At 31.5% G+C, this 19458-nt stretch overlaps 1 protein-coding gene across 1 annotated transcript; it reads right to left on the bottom strand.

Moving 5' to 3' along the window:
- Nucleotides 1–12909: 12909 nt before the first annotated feature.
- On the bottom strand, nucleotides 12910–14880 carry LOC147990224 (uncharacterized). Its single transcript, XM_087525385.1, has 5 exons — nucleotides 14292–14880; nucleotides 13900–14098; nucleotides 13614–13800; nucleotides 13186–13503; nucleotides 12910–13017 (listed from the first exon to the last, which is right to left on the bottom strand). The coding sequence occupies exons 1-5, from the start codon at nucleotides 14878–14880 to the stop codon at nucleotides 12910–12912; spliced, it is 1401 nt and encodes a 466-aa protein (XP_087381511.1).
- Between the last annotated feature and the right edge of the window lie 4578 nt (nucleotides 14881–19458).

Genomic DNA, 19458 nt, shown 5'->3' with positions numbered 1-19458 from the left:
ACAAATGCCTTGCTAAGTAGATGCATTAACAATAAATAAATGTTCTTAGGAGTTTTAAAAAATAATTACTCCTCGGGTATCCCAAAACAGTGTATATACATTGTGTATTATCTCCTAATAAATGATAATTGAATTCCCAAAAGATCTTTTTTTCACAAAATCAATATGTACTGTTAATGTCAATATATTGCTAGGAAAATAAGCATGTCTATTGGGATGCATATAATTAACTATGCATACAATTTCCTCAAATGCTCAAGTGTTCACAGTATACCTAACATATCCACATGTTAGCCAAACGGAACTCTGGTTCACAGAAAGAAGTGTCCCATCCATGACGCAGAGGCCGGAGGCAATATATCTTCCATTTTCTAGAAGAAAAGAAGGGCAAGTTGAATTAAATAAAATATATGTTTAAAACAAATAAATGTTCTCGTGAGCTTAAAAATGTTCTTCAAGTAAAATAAATTTATATCCGCATCAACGATTATTGAAAGGACATTATTTGGGGACCATAATTAAAGAAAAATATTATTGAGGAAACATTATTTGGCCAAAACATTATTGTATTAATCAAGGGACATTATAGGTGGAAAAAATGAAAATTTAGTTGGGGATATTATTAAAGGGACATTTTCGAATGAAGATTTAAAAATTAATAATTGAATAATGTTCCCTTGGGTCAACCAGGTTACCCTGAATAAGAACAAGGACAAAAGAATGTCCTTGAATAATGTTCCCTCAATAATGTTGTTAAAACATTATTCAGGGAACATTAATGTGGAGCAAAAAAGAAAATGAACATTTTTTGGGGAACATGTTTGAATGTTTATTTGGGGAACATTATTTACGGAACATTATTGTGTTTTGAACAAAGTTCTTAAAAAATGTTCTTAAAATATGATAACTCCTTGGTATGTACAATTATTTTGGGGACATTATTTGGAGAACAATATTAAAGAAACATTATTCAGGGAACATTATTCTGGAGCGAAAAATACAGTGAACATTTATTTGAGGAACATTATTAAAGGGGGGATTATTGAATAAAGAAAGTTTACTACAAGAATAATGTTCCTTGAATAATGTTCTCGTGGGTTAAAAAATATTCTTCAAGTAAAATAAAATTACGTCCGCATCAACGATTATTGAGGGAACATTATTTGGGGACCATAATTAAAGGAAAATATTATTGAGGAAACATTATTTGGCGAAAACATTATTATATTAATCAAGGGACATTATAGGTGAGAAAAAAGTTGAACATTTACTTGGGGACATTATTAAAGGGACATTTTAAAATGAAGATTTAAAAATTAATAATTGAATAATGTTCCCTTCGGTCAACCAAATTTCCCTGAATAAGGCAAGTTTACTACAAAGGATAAAAGAACGTTCCTTGAATAGTGTTCCCACAATAATATTCTTCAAAAATTATTCAGGGAACATTATTGAGGAGCAAAAAAGAAAATGAACATTTTTTGGGGAACATTTTTTAATGTTCTTTTAGTAGGAACATTATTCAGGGAACATTATTGAGGAGCAAAAAAAGAAAATGAACATTTACTTGGGGACATTATTGAGAAAACATTATTTGGCGAAAACATTATTATATTAATCAAGGGACATTATAGGTAGAAAAAATGAACATTTACTTGGGGACATTATTAAAGGGACATTTTCGAATGAAGATTTAAAAAGTAATAATTGAATAATGTTCCCTTTGGGTCAACCAGGTTTCCCTGAATAAGAACAAGGACAAAAGAATGTCCTTGAATAATGTTCCCTCAATAATGTTCTCAAAGAATTATTCAGGGAACATTAATGTGGAGCAAAAAGAAAATGAAATTTTTTTGGGGGAACATTTTTGAATGTTTATTTGGGGAACATTATTTAGGGAACATTATTGTGTTTTGAACAAAGTTCTTAAAAAATGTTCTTAAAAATGTTTTTAAAAATATGATAACTCCTTGGTATGAACAATTATTTTGGGGACATTATTTGGAGAACAATATTTAAAAAACATTATTCGGGCAACATTATTCTCGAGCGAAAAAAAGAGTGAACATTTATTTGAGGAATATTATTAAAGCGGGAATTATTGAATAAAAAAGTTTACTACAGGAATATAATAATGTTCCTTGAATAATGGTCTTAAAAATGTTCTCAAAAAAATGTTCTTAGAATATAATTCTTCGTCAGTACCAGCAATTATTTTGGGGACATTATTTGAAGAACAATTTTAAAGAAACATTATTCAGGGAACATTATTGTGGAGCAAAAAAGAGAGTGAACATTTATTTGAGGAAGAAATATTAAAGGGGGAATTATCATTTCCTTGAATAATTTTTTTTACTACAAGAATATAATAATATTCCTTGAATAATGTTCTTAACAAATGAGTAATTTTTTTCAAAAACAAATAAAATGTTCTCGGGAGTTTAAAAAAGAATAACTCCTCGGTATCAACAATTATTTGGGGGACATTGTTTGGAGGAGAATATTAAAGAAACTTTATTCAAAGAACATTATTAGGGGAGCAAAAAAGAAATGAACATTTATTTATAGAGCATTATTAAAGGGACATTTTTTGAATGAACATTAAGAAATGACAATTTCCTTGAATAAAAAAAGTTTACTACAAGAATATAATAAATCTTCCTTAAATAATGTTCTTAAAAAAATGTTCTTAAAATATAATTCTTCCTCGGTATGAGCAATTATTTTGGGGACATTATTTCGAGAACAATATTAAGGAAACATTATACAAGGAACATTATTGTGGAGCAAAAAGAGAGTGAACATTTATTTGAGGAACATTATTAAAGGGGGGATTGTAATTTCCTTGAATAAAAAAAGTTTACTACAAGAATATAATAATGTTCCTTGAATAATGTTCTTAACAAATGAGTAATTTTTGTTCAAAAATAAATAAATGTTCTCAAGAGTTTAAAATAATAATTACTCGTCGGCATCAACAATTATTTGGGGAACATTATTTGGAGAACAATATTAAAGAAACATTATTCAAGGAACATTATTGGGGGAACAAAAAGAAATGAACATTTATTTAGGGAGCATTATTAAAGGGACATTTTTTGAATGAACATTAAGAAATGATAATTTCCTTGAATAAAAAAAGTTTAGTACAAATATAATAAATGTTCTTAAAGTATACTCCTCGGTATCAACAATTATTTTGGGGACATTATTTGGAGAACAATATTAAAGAAACATTATTCAGGGAACATTATTGTGGAGCAAAAAAGAGAATGAACATTTATTTAAGGAACATTATTAAAGGGGGAATTATAATTTCCTTGAAAATAAAAAAGTTTACTACAAGAATATAATAATGTTCTTCAAATAATGTTGTTAAAAAGTGGGTAATTTCTGTTCAAAACAAATAAATGTTCACATGAGCTTAAAAATGTTCTTCAAGTAAAATAAATTTACATCCGCATCAACGATTATTGAAAGGGACATTATTTGGGGACCATAATTAAAGAAAAATATTATTGAGGAAACATTATTTGTCGAAAACATTATTGTATTAATCAAGGGACATTATAGGTGGAAAAAATGAAAATTTAGTTGGGGACATTATTAAAGGGACATTTTCGAATAAAGATTTAAAAAGTAGTAATTGAATAATGTTCCCTTGGGTCTACCAGGTTATCCTGAATAAGAACAAGGACAAAAGAATGTCCTTGAATTATGTTCCCTCAATAATGTTGTTAAAAAATTATTCAGGGAACATTAATGTGGAGCAAAAAAGAAAATGAACATTTTTGGGGAACATTTTTGAATGTTTATTTGGGAAACATTATTGTGTTTTGAACAAAGTTCTTAAAAAATGTTCTTAAAATATGATAACTCCTTGGTATGTACAATTATTTTGGGGACATTATTTCGAGAACAATATTAAAGAAACATTATTCAGGGAACATTATTCTGGAGCGAAAAAGAGAGTGAACATTTATTTGAGGAACATTATTAAAGGGGGGATTATTGAATAAAGAAAGTTTACTACAAGAATAATGTTCCTTGAATAATGTTCTCAAATAAATGTTCTCATGGGTTAAAAAATATTCTTCAAGTAAAATAAAATTATGTCTGCATCAACGATTATTGAGGGAACATTATTTGTGGACCATAATTAAAGGAAAATATTATTGAGGAAACATTATTTGGCAAAAACATTATTATATTAATCAAGGGACATTATAGGTGAGAAAAAAGTTGAACATTTACTTGGGGATATTATTAAAGGGACATTTTCAAATGAAGATTTAAAAAGTAATAATTGAATAATGTTCCCTTCGGTCAACCAGATTTCCCTGAATAAGGCAAGTTTACTATGAAGGATAAAAGAATGTTCCTTGAATACTGTTCCCACAATAATGTTCTTCAAAAATTATTCAGGAACATTATTGAGGAGCAAAAAAGAAAATGAACATTTTTTGGGGAACATTTTTTAATGTTCTTTTAGTAGGAACATTATTCAGGGAACATTATTGAGGAGCAAAAAAAGAAAATGAACATTTTTTGGGGAACATTTTTTAATGTTTATTTGGGGAACATTATTGTGTTTCGAATGAACATTATTTGGAGAACAATATGAAAGAAACATTATTCAAAGGGACATTATTTTGGGGAGCAAAAAGAAATTGAACATTTAATTGGGGAACATTATTAAAGGGATATTTTTGAAATGAACATTATTTTAAAAAATGTTCTAGTTTCTAAAAAAATGTTTGTATTTTTTCTGTTTTTTGGGGGGAGTTTGAAATTTGTTTCCGTTTCTATAGAATTCAAGTGCACAGGTGCAACGCTTACCCAAGGAATAATAAATAAATATTATTGAGAAAACATTATTTGGCGAAACCATTATTATATTAATCAAGGGACGTTATAGGTAGAAAAAAATGAACATTTACTTGGGGACATTATTAAAGGGACATTTTCGAATGAAGATTTAAAAAGTAATAATTGAATAATGTTCCCTTTGGGTCAACCAGGTTTCCCTGAATAAGAACAAGGACAAAAGAATGTCCTTGAATAATGTTCCCTCAATAATGTTCTCAAAAAATTATTCAGGAAACATTAATGTGGAGCAAAAAGAAAATGAAATTTTTTTGGGGGAACATTTTTGAATGTTTATTTGGGGAACATTATTTAGGGAACATTATTGTGTTTTGAACAAAGTTCTTAAAAAATGTTTTTAAAAATATGATAACTCCTTGGTATGAACAATTATTTTGGGGACATTATTTGGAGAACAATATTTAAAAAACATTATTCGGGCAACATTATTCTGGAGCGAAAAAGAGAGTGAACATTTATTTGAGGAATATTATTAAAGCGGGAATTATTGAATAAAAAAGTTTACTACAGGAATATAATAATGTTCCGTGAATAATGGTCTTAAAAATGTTCTCAAAAAAATGTTCTTAGAATATAATTCTTCGTCAGTACCAGCAATTATTTTGGGGACATTATTTGAAGAACAATTTTAAAGAAACATTATTCAGGGAACATTATTGTGGAGCAAAAAAGAGAGTGAACATTTATTTGAGGAACAAATATTAAAGGGGGAATTATAATTTCCTTGAATAAAATTTTTTTACTACAAGAATATAATAATATTCCTTGAATAATGTTCTTAACAAATGAGTAATTTTTTTCAAAAACAAATAAAATGTTCTCGGGAGTTTAAAAAAGAATAACTCCTCGGTATAAACAATTATTTGGGGGACATTGTTTGGAGGACAATATTAAAGAAACTTTATTCAAAGAACATTATTATGGGAGCAAAAAAGAAATGAACATTTATTTATAGAGCATTATTAAAGGGACATTTTTTGAATGAACATTAAGAAATGACAATTTCCTTGAATAAAAAAAGTTTACTACAAGAATATAATAAATCTTCCTTAAATAATGTTCTTAAAAAAATGTTCTTAAAATATAATTCTTCCTCGGTATGAGCAATTATTTTGGGGACATTATTTCGAGAACAATATTAAAGAAACATTATACAGGGAACATTATTGTGGAGCAAAAAGAGAGTGAACATTTATTTGAGGAACATTATTAAAGGGGGGATTGTAATTTCCTTGAATAAAAAAAGTTTACTACAAGAATATAATAATGTTCCTTGAATAATGTTCTTAACAAATGAGTAATTTTTGTTCAAAAATAAATAAATGTTCTCAAGAGTTTAAAATAATAATTACTCGTCGGCATCAACAATTATTTGGGGAACATTATTTGGAGAACAATATTAAAGAAACATTATTCAAGGAACATTATTGGGGGAACAAAAAGAAATGAACATTTATTTAGGGAGCATTATTAAAGGGACATTTTTTGAATGAACATTAAGAAATGATAATTTCCTTGAATAAAAAAAGTTTAGTACAAATATAATAAATGTTCTTAAAGTATACTCCTCGGTATCAACAATTATTTTGGGGACATTATTTGGAGAACAATATTAAAGAAACATTATTCAGGGAACATTATTGTGGAGCAAAAAAGAGAATGAACATTTATTTGAGGAACATTATTAAAGGGGGAATTATAATTTCCTTGAAAATAAAAAAGTTTACTACAAGAATATAATAATGTTCTTCGAATAATGTTGTTAAAAAGTGGGTAATTTCTGTTCAAAACAAATAAATGTTCACATGAGCTTAAAAATGTTCTTCAAGTAAAATAAATTTACATCCGCATCAACGATTATTGAAAGGGACATTATTTGGGGACCATAATTAAAGAAAAATATTATTGAGGAAACATTATTTGTCGAAAACATTATTGTATTAATCAAGGGACATTATAGGTGGAAAAAATGAAAATTTAGTTGGGGACATTATTAAAGGGACATTTTCGAATAAAGATTTAAAAAGTAGTAATTGAATAATGTTCCCTTGGGTCTACCAGGTTATCCTGAATAAGAACAAGGACAAAAGAATGTCCTTGAATTATGTTCCCTCAATAATGTTGTTAAAAAATTATTCAGGGAACATTAATGTGGAGCAAAAAAGAAAATGAACATTTTTGGGGAACATTTTTGAATGTTTATTTGGGAAACATTATTGTGTTTTGAACAAAGTTCTTAAAAAATGTTCTTAAAATATGATAACTCCTTGGTATGTACAATTATTTTGGGGACATTATTTCGAGAACAATATTAAAGAAACATTATTCAGGGAACATTATTCTGGAGCGAAAAAGAGAGTGAACATTTATTTGAGGAACATTATTAAAGGGGGGATTATTGAATAAAGAAAGTTTACTACAAGAATAATGTTCCTTGAATAATGTTCTCAAATAAATGTTCTCATGGGTTAAAAAATATTCTTCAAGTAAAATAAAATTATGTCTGCATCAACGATTATTGAGGGAACATTATTTGTGGACCATAATTAAAGGAAAATATTATTGAGGAAACATTATTTGGCAAAAACATTATTATATTAATCAAGGGACATTATAGGTGAGAAAAAAGTTGAACATTTACTTGGGGATATTATTAAAGGGACATTTTCAAATGAAGATTTAAAAAGTAATAATTGAATAATGTTCCCTTCGGTCAACCAGATTTCCCTGAATAAGGCAAGTTTACTATGAAGGATAAAAGAATGTTCCTTGAATACTGTTCCCACAATAATGTTCTTCAAAAATTATTCAGGAACATTATTGAGGAGCAAAAAAGAAAATGAACATTTTTTGGGGAACATTTTTTAATGTTCTTTTAGTAGGAACATTATTCAGGGAACATTATTGAGGAGCAAAAAAAGAAAATGAACATTTTTTGGGGAACATTTTTTAATGTTTATTTGGGGAACATTATTGTGTTTCGAATGAACATTATTTGGAGAACAATATGAAAGAAACATTATTCAAAGGGACATTATTTTGGGGAGCAAAAAGAAATTGAACATTTAATTGGGGAACATTATTAAAGGGATATTTTTGAAATGAACATTATTTTAAAAAATGTTCTAGTTTCTAAAAAAATGTTTGTATTTTTTCTGTTTTTTGGGGGGAGTTTGAAATTTGTTTCCGTTTCTATAGAATTCAAGTGCACAGGTGCAACGCTTACCCAAGGAATAATAAATAAATATTATTGAGAAAACATTATTTGGCGAAACCATTATTATATTAATCAAGGGACGTTATAGGTAGAAAAAAATGAACATTTACTTGGGGACATTATTAAAGGGACATTTTCGAATGAAGATTTAAAAAGTAATAATTGAATAATGTTCCCTTTGGGTCAACCAGGTTTCCCTGAATAAGAACAAGGACAAAAGAATGTCCTTGAATAATGTTCCCTCAATAATGTTCTCAAAAAATTATTCAGGAAACATTAATGTGGAGCAAAAAGAAAATGAAATTTTTTTGGGGGAACATTTTTGAATGTTTATTTGGGGAACATTATTTAGGGAACATTATTGTGTTTTGAACAAAGTTCTTAAAAAATGTTTTTAAAAATATGATAACTCCTTGGTATGAACAATTATTTTGGGGACATTATTTGGAGAACAATATTTAAAAAACATTATTCGGGCAACATTATTCTGGAGCGAAAAAGAGAGTGAACATTTATTTGAGGAATATTATTAAAGCGGGAATTATTGAATAAAAAAGTTTACTACAGGAATATAATAATGTTCCGTGAATAATGGTCTTAAAAATGTTCTCAAAAAAATGTTCTTAGAATATAATTCTTCGTCAGTACCAGCAATTATTTTGGGGACATTATTTGAAGAACAATTTTAAAGAAACATTATTCAGGGAACATTATTGTGGAGCAAAAAAGAGAGTGAACATTTATTTGAGGAACAAATATTAAAGGGGGAATTATAATTTCCTTGAATAAAATTTTTTTACTACAAGAATATAATAATATTCCTTGAATAATGTTCTTAACAAATGAGTAATTTTTTTCAAAAACAAATAAAATGTTCTCGGGAGTTTAAAAAAGAATAACTCCTCGGTATAAACAATTATTTGGGGGACATTGTTTGGAGGACAATATTAAAGAAACTTTATTCAAAGAACATTATTATGGGAGCAAAAAAGAAATGAACATTTATTTATAGAGCATTATTAAAGGGACATTTTTTGAATGAACATTAAGAAATGACAATTTCCTTGAATAAAAAAAGTTTACTACAAGAATATAATAAATCTTCCTTAAATAATGTTCTTAAAAAAATGTTCTTAAAATATAATTCTTCCTCGGTATGAGCAATTATTTTGGGGACATTATTTCGAGAACAATATTAAAGAAACATTATACAGGGAACATTATTGTGGAGCAAAAAGAGAGTGAACATTTATTTGAGGAACATTATTAAAGGGGGGATTGTAATTTCCTTGAATAAAAAAAGTTTACTACAAGAATATAATAATGTTCCTTGAATAATGTTCTTAACAAATGAGTAATTTTTGTTCAAAAATAAATAAATGTTCTCAAGAGTTTAAAATAATAATTACTCGTCGGCATCAACAATTATTTGGGGAACATTATTTGGAGAACAATATTAAAGAAACATTATTCAAGGAACATTATTGGGGGAACAAAAAGAAATGAACATTTATTTAGGGAGCATTATTAAAGGGACATTTTTTGAATGAACATTAAGAAATGATAATTTCCTTGAATAAAAAAAGTTTAGTACAAATATAATAAATGTTCTTAAAGTATACTCCTCGGTATCAACAATTATTTTGGGGACATTATTTGGAGAACAATATTAAAGAAACATTATTCAGGGAACATTATTGTGGAGCAAAAAAGAGAATGAACATTTATTTGAGGAACATTATTAAAGGGGGAATTATAATTTCCTTGAAAATAAAAAAGTTTACTACAAGAATATAATAATGTTCTTCGAATAATGTTGTTAAAAAGTGGGTAATTTCTGTTCAAAACAAATAAATGTTCACATGAGCTTAAAAATGTTCTTCAAGTAAAATAAATTTACATCCGCATCAACGATTATTGAAAGGGACATTATTTGGGGACCATAATTAAAGAAAAAAATTATTGAGGAAACATTATTTGGCGAAAACATTATTGTATTAATCAAGGGACATTATAGGTGGAAAAAATGAAAATTTAGTTGGGGACATTATTAAAGGGACATTTTCGAATGAAGATTTAAAAAGTAATAATTGAATAATGTTCCCTTGGGTCTACCAGGTTACCCTGAATAAGAACAAGGACAAAAGAATGTCCTTGAATTATGTTCCCTCAATAATGTTGTTAAAAAATTATCCAGGGAACATTAATGTGGAGCAAAAAAGAAAATGAACATTTTTTGGGGAACATTTTTGAATGTTTATTTGGGGAACATTATTGTGTTTTGAACAAAGTTCTTAAAAAATGTTCTTAAAATATGATAACTCCTTGGTATGTACAATTATTTTGGGGACATTATTTGGAGAACAATATTAAAGAAACATTATTCAGGGAACATTATTCTGGAGCAAAAAAGAGAGTGAACATTTATTTGAGGAACATTATTAAAGGGGGGATTATTGAATAAAGAAAGTTTACTACAAGAATAATGTTCCTTGAATAATGTTCTCAAATAAATGTTCTCATGGGTTAAAAAATATTATTCAAGTAAAATAATGTCCGCATCAACGATTATTGAGGGAACATTATTTGGGGCCATAATTAAAGGAAAATATTATTGAGGAAACATTATTTGGCGAAAACATTATTATATTAATCAAGGGACATTATAGGTGAGAAAAAAGTTGAACATTTACTTGGGGACATTATTAAAGGGACATTTTCAAATGAAGATTTAAAAAGTAATAATTGAATAATGTTCCCTTCGGTCAACCAGATTTCCCTGAATAAGGCAAGTTTACTACAAAGGATAAAATAATGTTCCTTGAATACTGCTCCCACAATAATGTTCTTAAAAAATTATTCAGGGAACATTATTGAGGAGGAAAAAAAGAAAATGAACATTTTTTGGGGAATTTTTTTTAATGTTCTTTTAGTAGGAACATTATTCAGGGAACATTATTGAGGAGCAAAAAAAGAAAATGAACATTTTTTGGGGAACATTTTTAATGTTTATTTGGGGAACATTATTGTGTTTTGAATGAACATTATTTGGAGAACAATATGAAAGAAACATTATTCAAAGGGACATTATTTTGGGGAGCAAAAATAAATTGAACATTTAATTGGGGAACATTATTAAAGGGATATTTTTTGAAATGAAAATTATTAAATTGTTTTTCGAAAAACACAATATTGTCTGAAATTTGAATATGTTCTTCTAGTCAAAATAGTTACTCATCGGCATGAACAATTATGGCAAGGAAACATTAACTAGGAACATTATTAAAGGGACATTTTTGAATGAACATTAAAAAATGATAATTTCCTTTAATAAGAAAAGTTTAGTACAAGGATAAAAAAATGTTACTTGAATAATGTTCCCTCGACAATTTCTTAAAAAAATGACTAAATGTCTTTCGAAAGACCCAATGTGGTCTGAAATTTTAAAATGTTCTTGAATAATGTTGTCTGAAACAGAATGTTGTATGAACAAGCGAAAACAAATTCTAGTCCAAACAAACTATATTCATAACCCGTGTGTGGGTCCAAAAACAAATATCCCAATAAATTACCCGAGCAAGTGCATAATGATGTTATAAGATCCCCTCAGAATTCACATTTTTTTAGGGAAACAAAAAAAGTGAACAAAAAATTCAGCAAACATTCTCTTAGAGAAACATTATTTGGGGAACGTTAACAACAAATATTAGGAAACATTGCTTACGGAACATTATTTAGGGGACTTTTTCATTTTTTTGAGAAAATCTTTTTGAAGTAGACATCCTTTTGAAGTAAAAAATTGTTTGACTACAATTATAATGGATTTTTTTTACAAAAACTCTTTTACAGTAGATATTCTTGATATTGAGGCCATACCTCCTAAATGCCAAATTTCCTAAGAGAAGTTACTATTGCTTTTGTAAAAAAATGACAAATGTTGCCTTTCGTCTTGTTTGCTACAAAAAAAGCACATTTTTCGTTCCCCCTAAAAGTAAGACAATTTCCATTTCATGGAAATCAATCACACATCTACTTTGGGAAAAAGAAATAAACAACACACTTCATTGAAAAAAAATCCTTGAAGACACTCATGTTGGTATGGAAAAGCAAGCACACCTTTAATTATTCCTCATTGTTATTCTAGAACTAAGTTTCTTTGATTGTCTCACACAAGAACAGAAAAATAAGTTGTGCTGAGTCTCCAACATAAATGTTTTGCGCACAAAAGAGTGATTTCCACATAAAGGGAAAAAGGGAACTTAAAAGTTTTCCAAGCAATGACACCGGTGAGTTATCAGTAGTTGTGGTGCACATTCAATTCTAGAAACTCAAAGTACTTGCTTTCTCCACACAACTAGCGGCGCTTCTTCCTCTTCTTGGTTGAAACATCATCTTCAAGTCCCTCAACATTTTTTTCGTTGATGTCACACTTTGCCAGCTTGTAAGCAATGACCTGACGAAATTGAGGAATAATTCCCTGCGACAAATGAAACAGTAAACAACACATTAGCAAAAGCATACAAACAAGCCCTCGATGTTGTTGGGTGGGGGGGGGGATAATTTGTGAAAGAAGTTATAGACCAAGAAAGATGAAGAGTGATTTGCTAGTGACATACATCATCAAATTCTTTCATGTTCTTCCCATCCCAGATATCCATATACATGATAGCATAGAGAGCACAATTGTGGCTGTAGAAAGGTATACATAAATTTCAGCAAAAGGAACTTCTTGGGTGCCAGAATGTTAACTCATTATAAGATTTAAAGACAGAAAAGTGCATGCAGCATAATGATGGTTGCTTTACTCACAGGTTGTCTTGCTGGGGGTATTCCTCAGGAGAAATGCAGTCGAAATTCTCAATATTCTTGTATGTGCATCTAGAAGACTTGAGAATGGTGCCCATGTTGATGATCTATATTAAAAGAAGTATAAGAATTCAACCAGTGCAGAATTTTTGTAGAAAATAAAACAGTAGTTCAGTTATCTGCGAGGAACTACTGAGTAAAAACTAAAAGTCACAAAAGACTTGATGTTACAATAGGCACAAGAGTAAAAACTAAAAAACAGTAGAAAAACAAACCATATTTGATTTTAACTTGTTGACTTGATTTTGAGGAACAGAACTCCTTGAATCAAAGAAATTGACGGTTTCAAACAGATTGTTAATGCAGAACAAAGTCCAGTGGAATGAATCAACTCTAGGGAAATATAGCTGGATCGCAAACAAAGAAGTAAAATCAGTACAGATGAAGAGAGCATGTGATAATTTGGAGAAGTTGCATTGATAACTGATGTTTACCATATCACGCTTGTGTAAGTTCTTGCCACAGTTGAGTTTCTTGAATTCTCTTACACAAGATCGAGAGTTGAAATTCTTGGGATCATCAAGTAACTTCTCCTGCACATCCAAAAAAAAGAGATAACAACAGTAAGAACAGAAGTTGCAAAAAGTTCAACACGGAACAAAAACAAAAGGAAATACTATAGATTAGGAATAGGAAACTTTACCGTGAAGTACGAAGTAAAGCAGTATTTCGAAGGTTCCTTACTTTTTGGATCTAGATTTTCATTCTCATAATTGAAAACTTGGACATAAGCATTGAAGACTTCACTGTGAACATTTCCTATTGCCTTGAGTGAATTATAGAAATGTTTATATTCGACAGTAAATCCATTGATGTCAATAATGGTTGGACTGCATTTTCAAAAATTGAAATAGTTAACATATAGAATATACAACAAAAAGATAGATTTTTTCATGCATATAAAGTAAGATGCTCCTGAAAAAACTTACTTTTCATTCTTGAAGAATATGTTTCCAATGTATTTCTTATAAAACTCCTGAACATGAGGTTCAACACTTATCTTTGATATTTTATCTTGAGCGCATAGATCTTTTGCTTTCCTTTTCTTTCGATTTCTCTTCTCTATAGTGCTGGGACCAGATATATTCAATGCTGCATCAGATGATTTGTGCTCAGGTACCTCAGGTACTACAGGACCTGTCCAATGAACCAATTACATATAATAAGCTTTGGTATGAAAAACAATGAAGCGTGTAAAAAGAAGGCAGGACATTCCAAAAACTAAAACAAGCAAATTGGAAGTAAAAATTCAATAAAGTGAAAAGCAAACAAAAATGAACAGAAGGGAAAAGCGGTTGATTTCAAAAAAGATGGGAAGTACCTTTGGGGACTGTCTTATCAAGTTCTGGGATTATAATGTCATGAGCATACTTCATGGCAATTTCAATGCCATCTCCCAGATTGTCATTTGATTGTGAGATCACATTCCTTAGCATAATGGCATCTTCAGTTAGAATGTTTGACGAAGAAGGCACTTCTTTCATTGGAGGCTCATTCACTAACTGAGTTTCTTTGCTCACAGAAACGGGAGTTTCCTGAATATGGACTGTTGTGGCGTTCACATGCTGAAATTCCATTTCATATGGCTCACTATTGACTGCATGTTGAGCGCAGTCCACTGGTTGCAATACTGAGATTGGTCGAGTATGAATTGTTTCAGAAAAGGTACCTGAGATCTCAATAAGAGTGTTAACAGCAAATTGAGTACCGTCACTTATTTGACTATAAGAAATAGGTTGATCAAGTGTGTTTTCAGTATGAATACCATTGTTCCGAGGTGAAATTTCTTCATTCTGAACAATGTTTACAACTGAAGGTGCTTGCTCAGTTTGCTGCACTTGCTGAGGAACTGAATCTTGTTCTTTAACTAGAACCTCTTTTTCAAGTTGGATGTCCTTGCTGCTGTGCATTAAGGTAACCTCAGGAGTAGGAGTAACTTGTACATGATCTTGGAATAAAGATGCTCTAATTGGCTCACTGACTATCTAGACAAGGCGATGGTTTGCATTTATTGGTTCATTCTGGTTATTCATGTTGCTGCATGCTGAAAGAACAATAGGATTCATGGTTGAAGTACCAGCAATGTTTACTTGGCTGTTTGTATTTGGCTGAAGAGACATGAGAGTTGTTTTGAGATCTGAAAACATATTTTGCATATGCTGTTCATGAAGCTTCTTCCAAATTTCATCATGCTTTGCAACAACTTGAGATATTATATTCATAACCTATTATTTCAGGACAGAAAAGTTACATGTGTATTAGTTGTGATATGAGAGTGAAATGACAAGACTAAAATATATTGGTAAAAAGGTTAAAAATAAGCATATAAACATAGAAGGACCAAATCATTATCTAGTAAAATGATTATATGTTCAAAGCAGAGGAACAAATTATGCATTGAAGTACTCATATGTTGTACTGTTAACACTGCAACTCTTATACTTTGACTATTCTATGTTGCACATGGAACAGATTCATGCATTGAAAAAATCGTGTGAGATGTCATTGGTAAACAATGAAAAATAGTCAGACTCTGTTCCTTGTGTTTCATTTTACTCTTGTCAATTGTTGATACAATGTCAATACAATAGAGAACCGCCTAATTGACAAGGAGGAAATTACCTCTAACAAAATTCCTACCTCAGTTGACATCCTGAACACAGTATGTTCATTTTATGAATGCAGAACTCATTCTATTATGTTATACTAGGAGCATATTATGTAATCTGTTTTCTTGTGAACAGACTATAGACGTATGGCAACTGATTTCCTAGTTCGCAATGACACTGAAGTGAGACGACTAAAATGAATTGGTAAACAAAAAGGTTAATAACTAGATAAAACATACTTCTGGATTACTGTTCGAGGTAGATGCAACATTTGAGATTTCATTGGACTTTGGAATGAGATTTTCCTCAGCAACATAACTCTGTGGGGATTTGGACCACTTCTCTTGAGCCAATACAATTGCACGAGCACCGTAAGGTGTCATAGAAATGTCTTTCAACTGAAAAGAAAAAACAAAGTCAACAAACAGTTCTAAAAAGTTCTTAAAGTCACCTAAAAATGTCATTCCAAAGAATTAAGAATTAAAACATTTTCTCATTATTGTTTGAAAATATTTTCTGCAACTTTTGTCGTCACTTAAACAAATGCAGAAAAAAGATAGAACAAGCTTACTAGTAAGAATCCCAATGCAAATGTCTTCTTGGATCTTGGGTTTAAGTCCACTATAGCTAGATAGTCAAAGTCATCATTCTGAATATAGGCCATTCTAGGGACTCCATAATTGATACTTCGTTGTTGAGAAGCTTTTGTGAAGTCCACAAAGTCCAGATAGACAATCTAAGAATATTGGGAGTCATAAGAGAACATGAAACACCAAATCAGTGAAATATAAACAAAAATTGCATAACTTAACAATACATTTAAAAAATGAAAAGGAGGGAAAATTATAAAACTTACAGTAGCTAAAGGTAAGCATCCACCAACATAGATTGAATTGTTCAATGGAGTTTCAGTCCTATTGAATAGATTGGTGCTGAAGTTATCAATTTCTTTGTTCAAGTGATCAATGCAAAGTTGAGCCAAATCAAGGGTCCTCAACTTGCTAATGTCGTGCAGCCCATAAAGAATTTTCCAATTTGCACAATTCCGAGTGGTTGGACAGAAAATAGAACTTATGAACATAAATAAGAATCTCCGCATGAATCCTTCCTCGGTCTCGTCATTCTTCATGATAGTGATGATATTATCAAATTGAATGTTCTTCTGGCCATTACCGAGATACTGAGACCTAAGTTGTAACACTCTAGCCACAACAACTGCATCTGTGCTATCCAGAGGAAAAGGCACAGAACCAGAACGGATGCCAAAAACCTGAATTACCATGTGTCTTCTAAGATGAATTATTTTATCACCCTTTATGAAAACTCCAGTCCCATTGCAATTCAGGTGGTCCGCCACCCATTGAAGGATTGGTATTGGAACCATTAAGTGAGGATGAATATTCAGAAGATTATCGAGCTCATATTTCCTAACAAACACTTTTGATTATCACTTAAATCAGAAACTGCTTTATGCCACCTGATGGTAGAAAACCCGTGCTTGATGGTACCAGCAGGATATTTGTAAAGTCTAGGCATGTTTAGAGTTGAGGGAGACATGTATAAAAATAAAAAAACTAAGGTCATGAAACAAAGACTAATTAAACACACAGAAGAAAGTATATTAAAAACATGTAAACACATTTGAAGAAAAAATGTTTATAAACATCAACCTAAAAAGTACCACATCTTGCAAGTTTCATCTTGCATTACTGGGTTTACATCATATATGAAAAACCACAACAACATACTATATGGAATATATAACTCATCACGTAATAACAATCATCTAAAAAAATGAAACTAACATGAGAACCATCCATATGTGAAAAAAGGGTAGCACACAAAAGTTATTCTCAAAACTGTAATTTAAGCAAATCTTATTCATATCTTATTTCATGGTTTATTGTGAAAAAGAAGAGAAGAGTGATTCTCCAATCAAATATAAAAGCAGCGAATTAACAGGAATCAATGTATAAAAAAATGCCACAAGTTCAACAACTTCGAAAACAGATTAACAAAAAAAGGGCACAATAAAAAGTAGCCCCTGTAGTAAACATCAGATTAACAAAAAGAAATGACATATAACTTCACAGCAAACAAACAATAAAAGCAGGCACTGATTGTTGGTTCCACCTATTCCTACCGTTCACGTTCGTTTCGTTTCCCCACACCCCATGCGCCGAAACCCTGAAAGTCGCTTTTGCCACTCACTACACTAGGCTAGGATAGGGTTTTATGGATGCATCTATGAATTAATCGACAAGGATAGGCGTGGAATCAATAAAAGTATAAAACACGTGACGCAACAGTTGAATGCGTTCAGTCAAGCAGTTAAAAACAGATTTCCAACTTTGCTTATCAATTACAAAATACTTTTTTCTGCATAAGCACATATCAAATGTCTATCAGTCCTACGCAGAAAAACGATTGTGCATCACAACGCTGCCAGATTAATGAGAGGGGGGATGATTTAAGGGACAATTTCTTGGATGGTGCAAATGTACGCAAATTATTTTCCAGCCTGATTAAGAAATCAAAAAACTCAGTCAATAAACCAACAAATTAGTTTCTGCATAGGCACAAATCAAATATGAAGAACCTTCACTTTGGTTGCACAAATCATAGTGGAATCAGAAATTTGATTTGTCAAAATATGATCCAGCACAGATACAGTACTAGTAAAAAGTTACACAAACATATGTGAAAAAAAATTCCATGTCATCTTCAGATGCTACTACAAAATCCAAAAAACACACAGAGACGACCATGCTACACAAAGCACCTACCATCATCAACAAAACAAAACATAAAATCTCAAGGACAAGTACCAGAACACATAACCCCCTAACAACATCATGGTGAAAATCATACCCCTGACTCCAAATCTCTGAACACAACCCACTAACATCATCATGCTGAAAATCATACCCCTGACTCCAAATATCTAAACACAACCCCCTAACATCATCATGCTGAATCAAACCCCCTAATCCAGATCTCTGAACAAAACCCCCTTGTATAATCTCCATAACATCCAAAACACCACCACTACGACCAAAGCCCCCTACAAAACCCTAGCAACACTTCACCAAAATGCTGAATGAAAAAAATGGCTAGATCGCGCGGTATAACACAGGGAGCAAAGAACACAACGGGGGGCGGGGGGTGGGGGGGATTGGGCGCGTTACCAAGTTGATGCCGAGCTTCACCGGGACCTGGACGACGCCGAGCTTGAGGAAACCCTAGCAGAGGCACAGAAAACTTGCAAAAAAACATCCAACGCGCTTAGCTCAGCAAGATCTGATGCGATGGCGCAGATGAATAGCGAGTAGAGAGGCCCGCCAGCTGCTTACGAGCGCCGCAGTCTCTTGCGGAGTAGGATCCCTGCGGAGGAAGCCGAAGAAGCAGCGGCCGGCGAAGGAAGCAGAATAAGCAGCGGCCGGCGGAGGGAGCCGAAGAAACAGCGGCCGACGGAGGAAGCAAAAGAAGCAGCGGCTGGCGGAGGGAGCAGAAGAAGCAGCGGCCAGCGGAGGAAGCAGAAGAACCAGGCGCCGCAACGAAGGAAAAGGGGATCCAGGCGAGGTGAGGAAGGAAGGGAAAGTTGTGGCTACTCTGAATATGAACGAGTCAGGGCAAGGGAGGAAAAGGGCACGGAAGAGGAAATAAAAAGGCCGGCCCACTCGAGACGAGGGGGTGTGCGGCAGCTCGACAGTTTGCCACAATAAGCGGCGAATAGGATTTTCCCCTCGTGTCACCTTGTAGCGAGACGAATAGGACAAGCGGGGGTGGCTGGGCCTTTTGTGTAGCTAGCTGGGCCAAAGTGCCCAGTAGAACCTCTCTCCCTTCTCTGTTTTCTATTTTTTTATAATTCTGGTTTGC

Source organism: Triticum urartu, chromosome 1A, assembly GCF_056163025.1.
Source record: "Triticum urartu cultivar PI428250 chromosome 1A, HENAU_Tu73, whole genome shotgun sequence".
NCBI lineage: Eukaryota > Viridiplantae > Streptophyta > Magnoliopsida > Poales > Poaceae > Triticum > Triticum urartu.
This window is presented reverse-complemented; position numbering and strand designations above follow the sequence as displayed.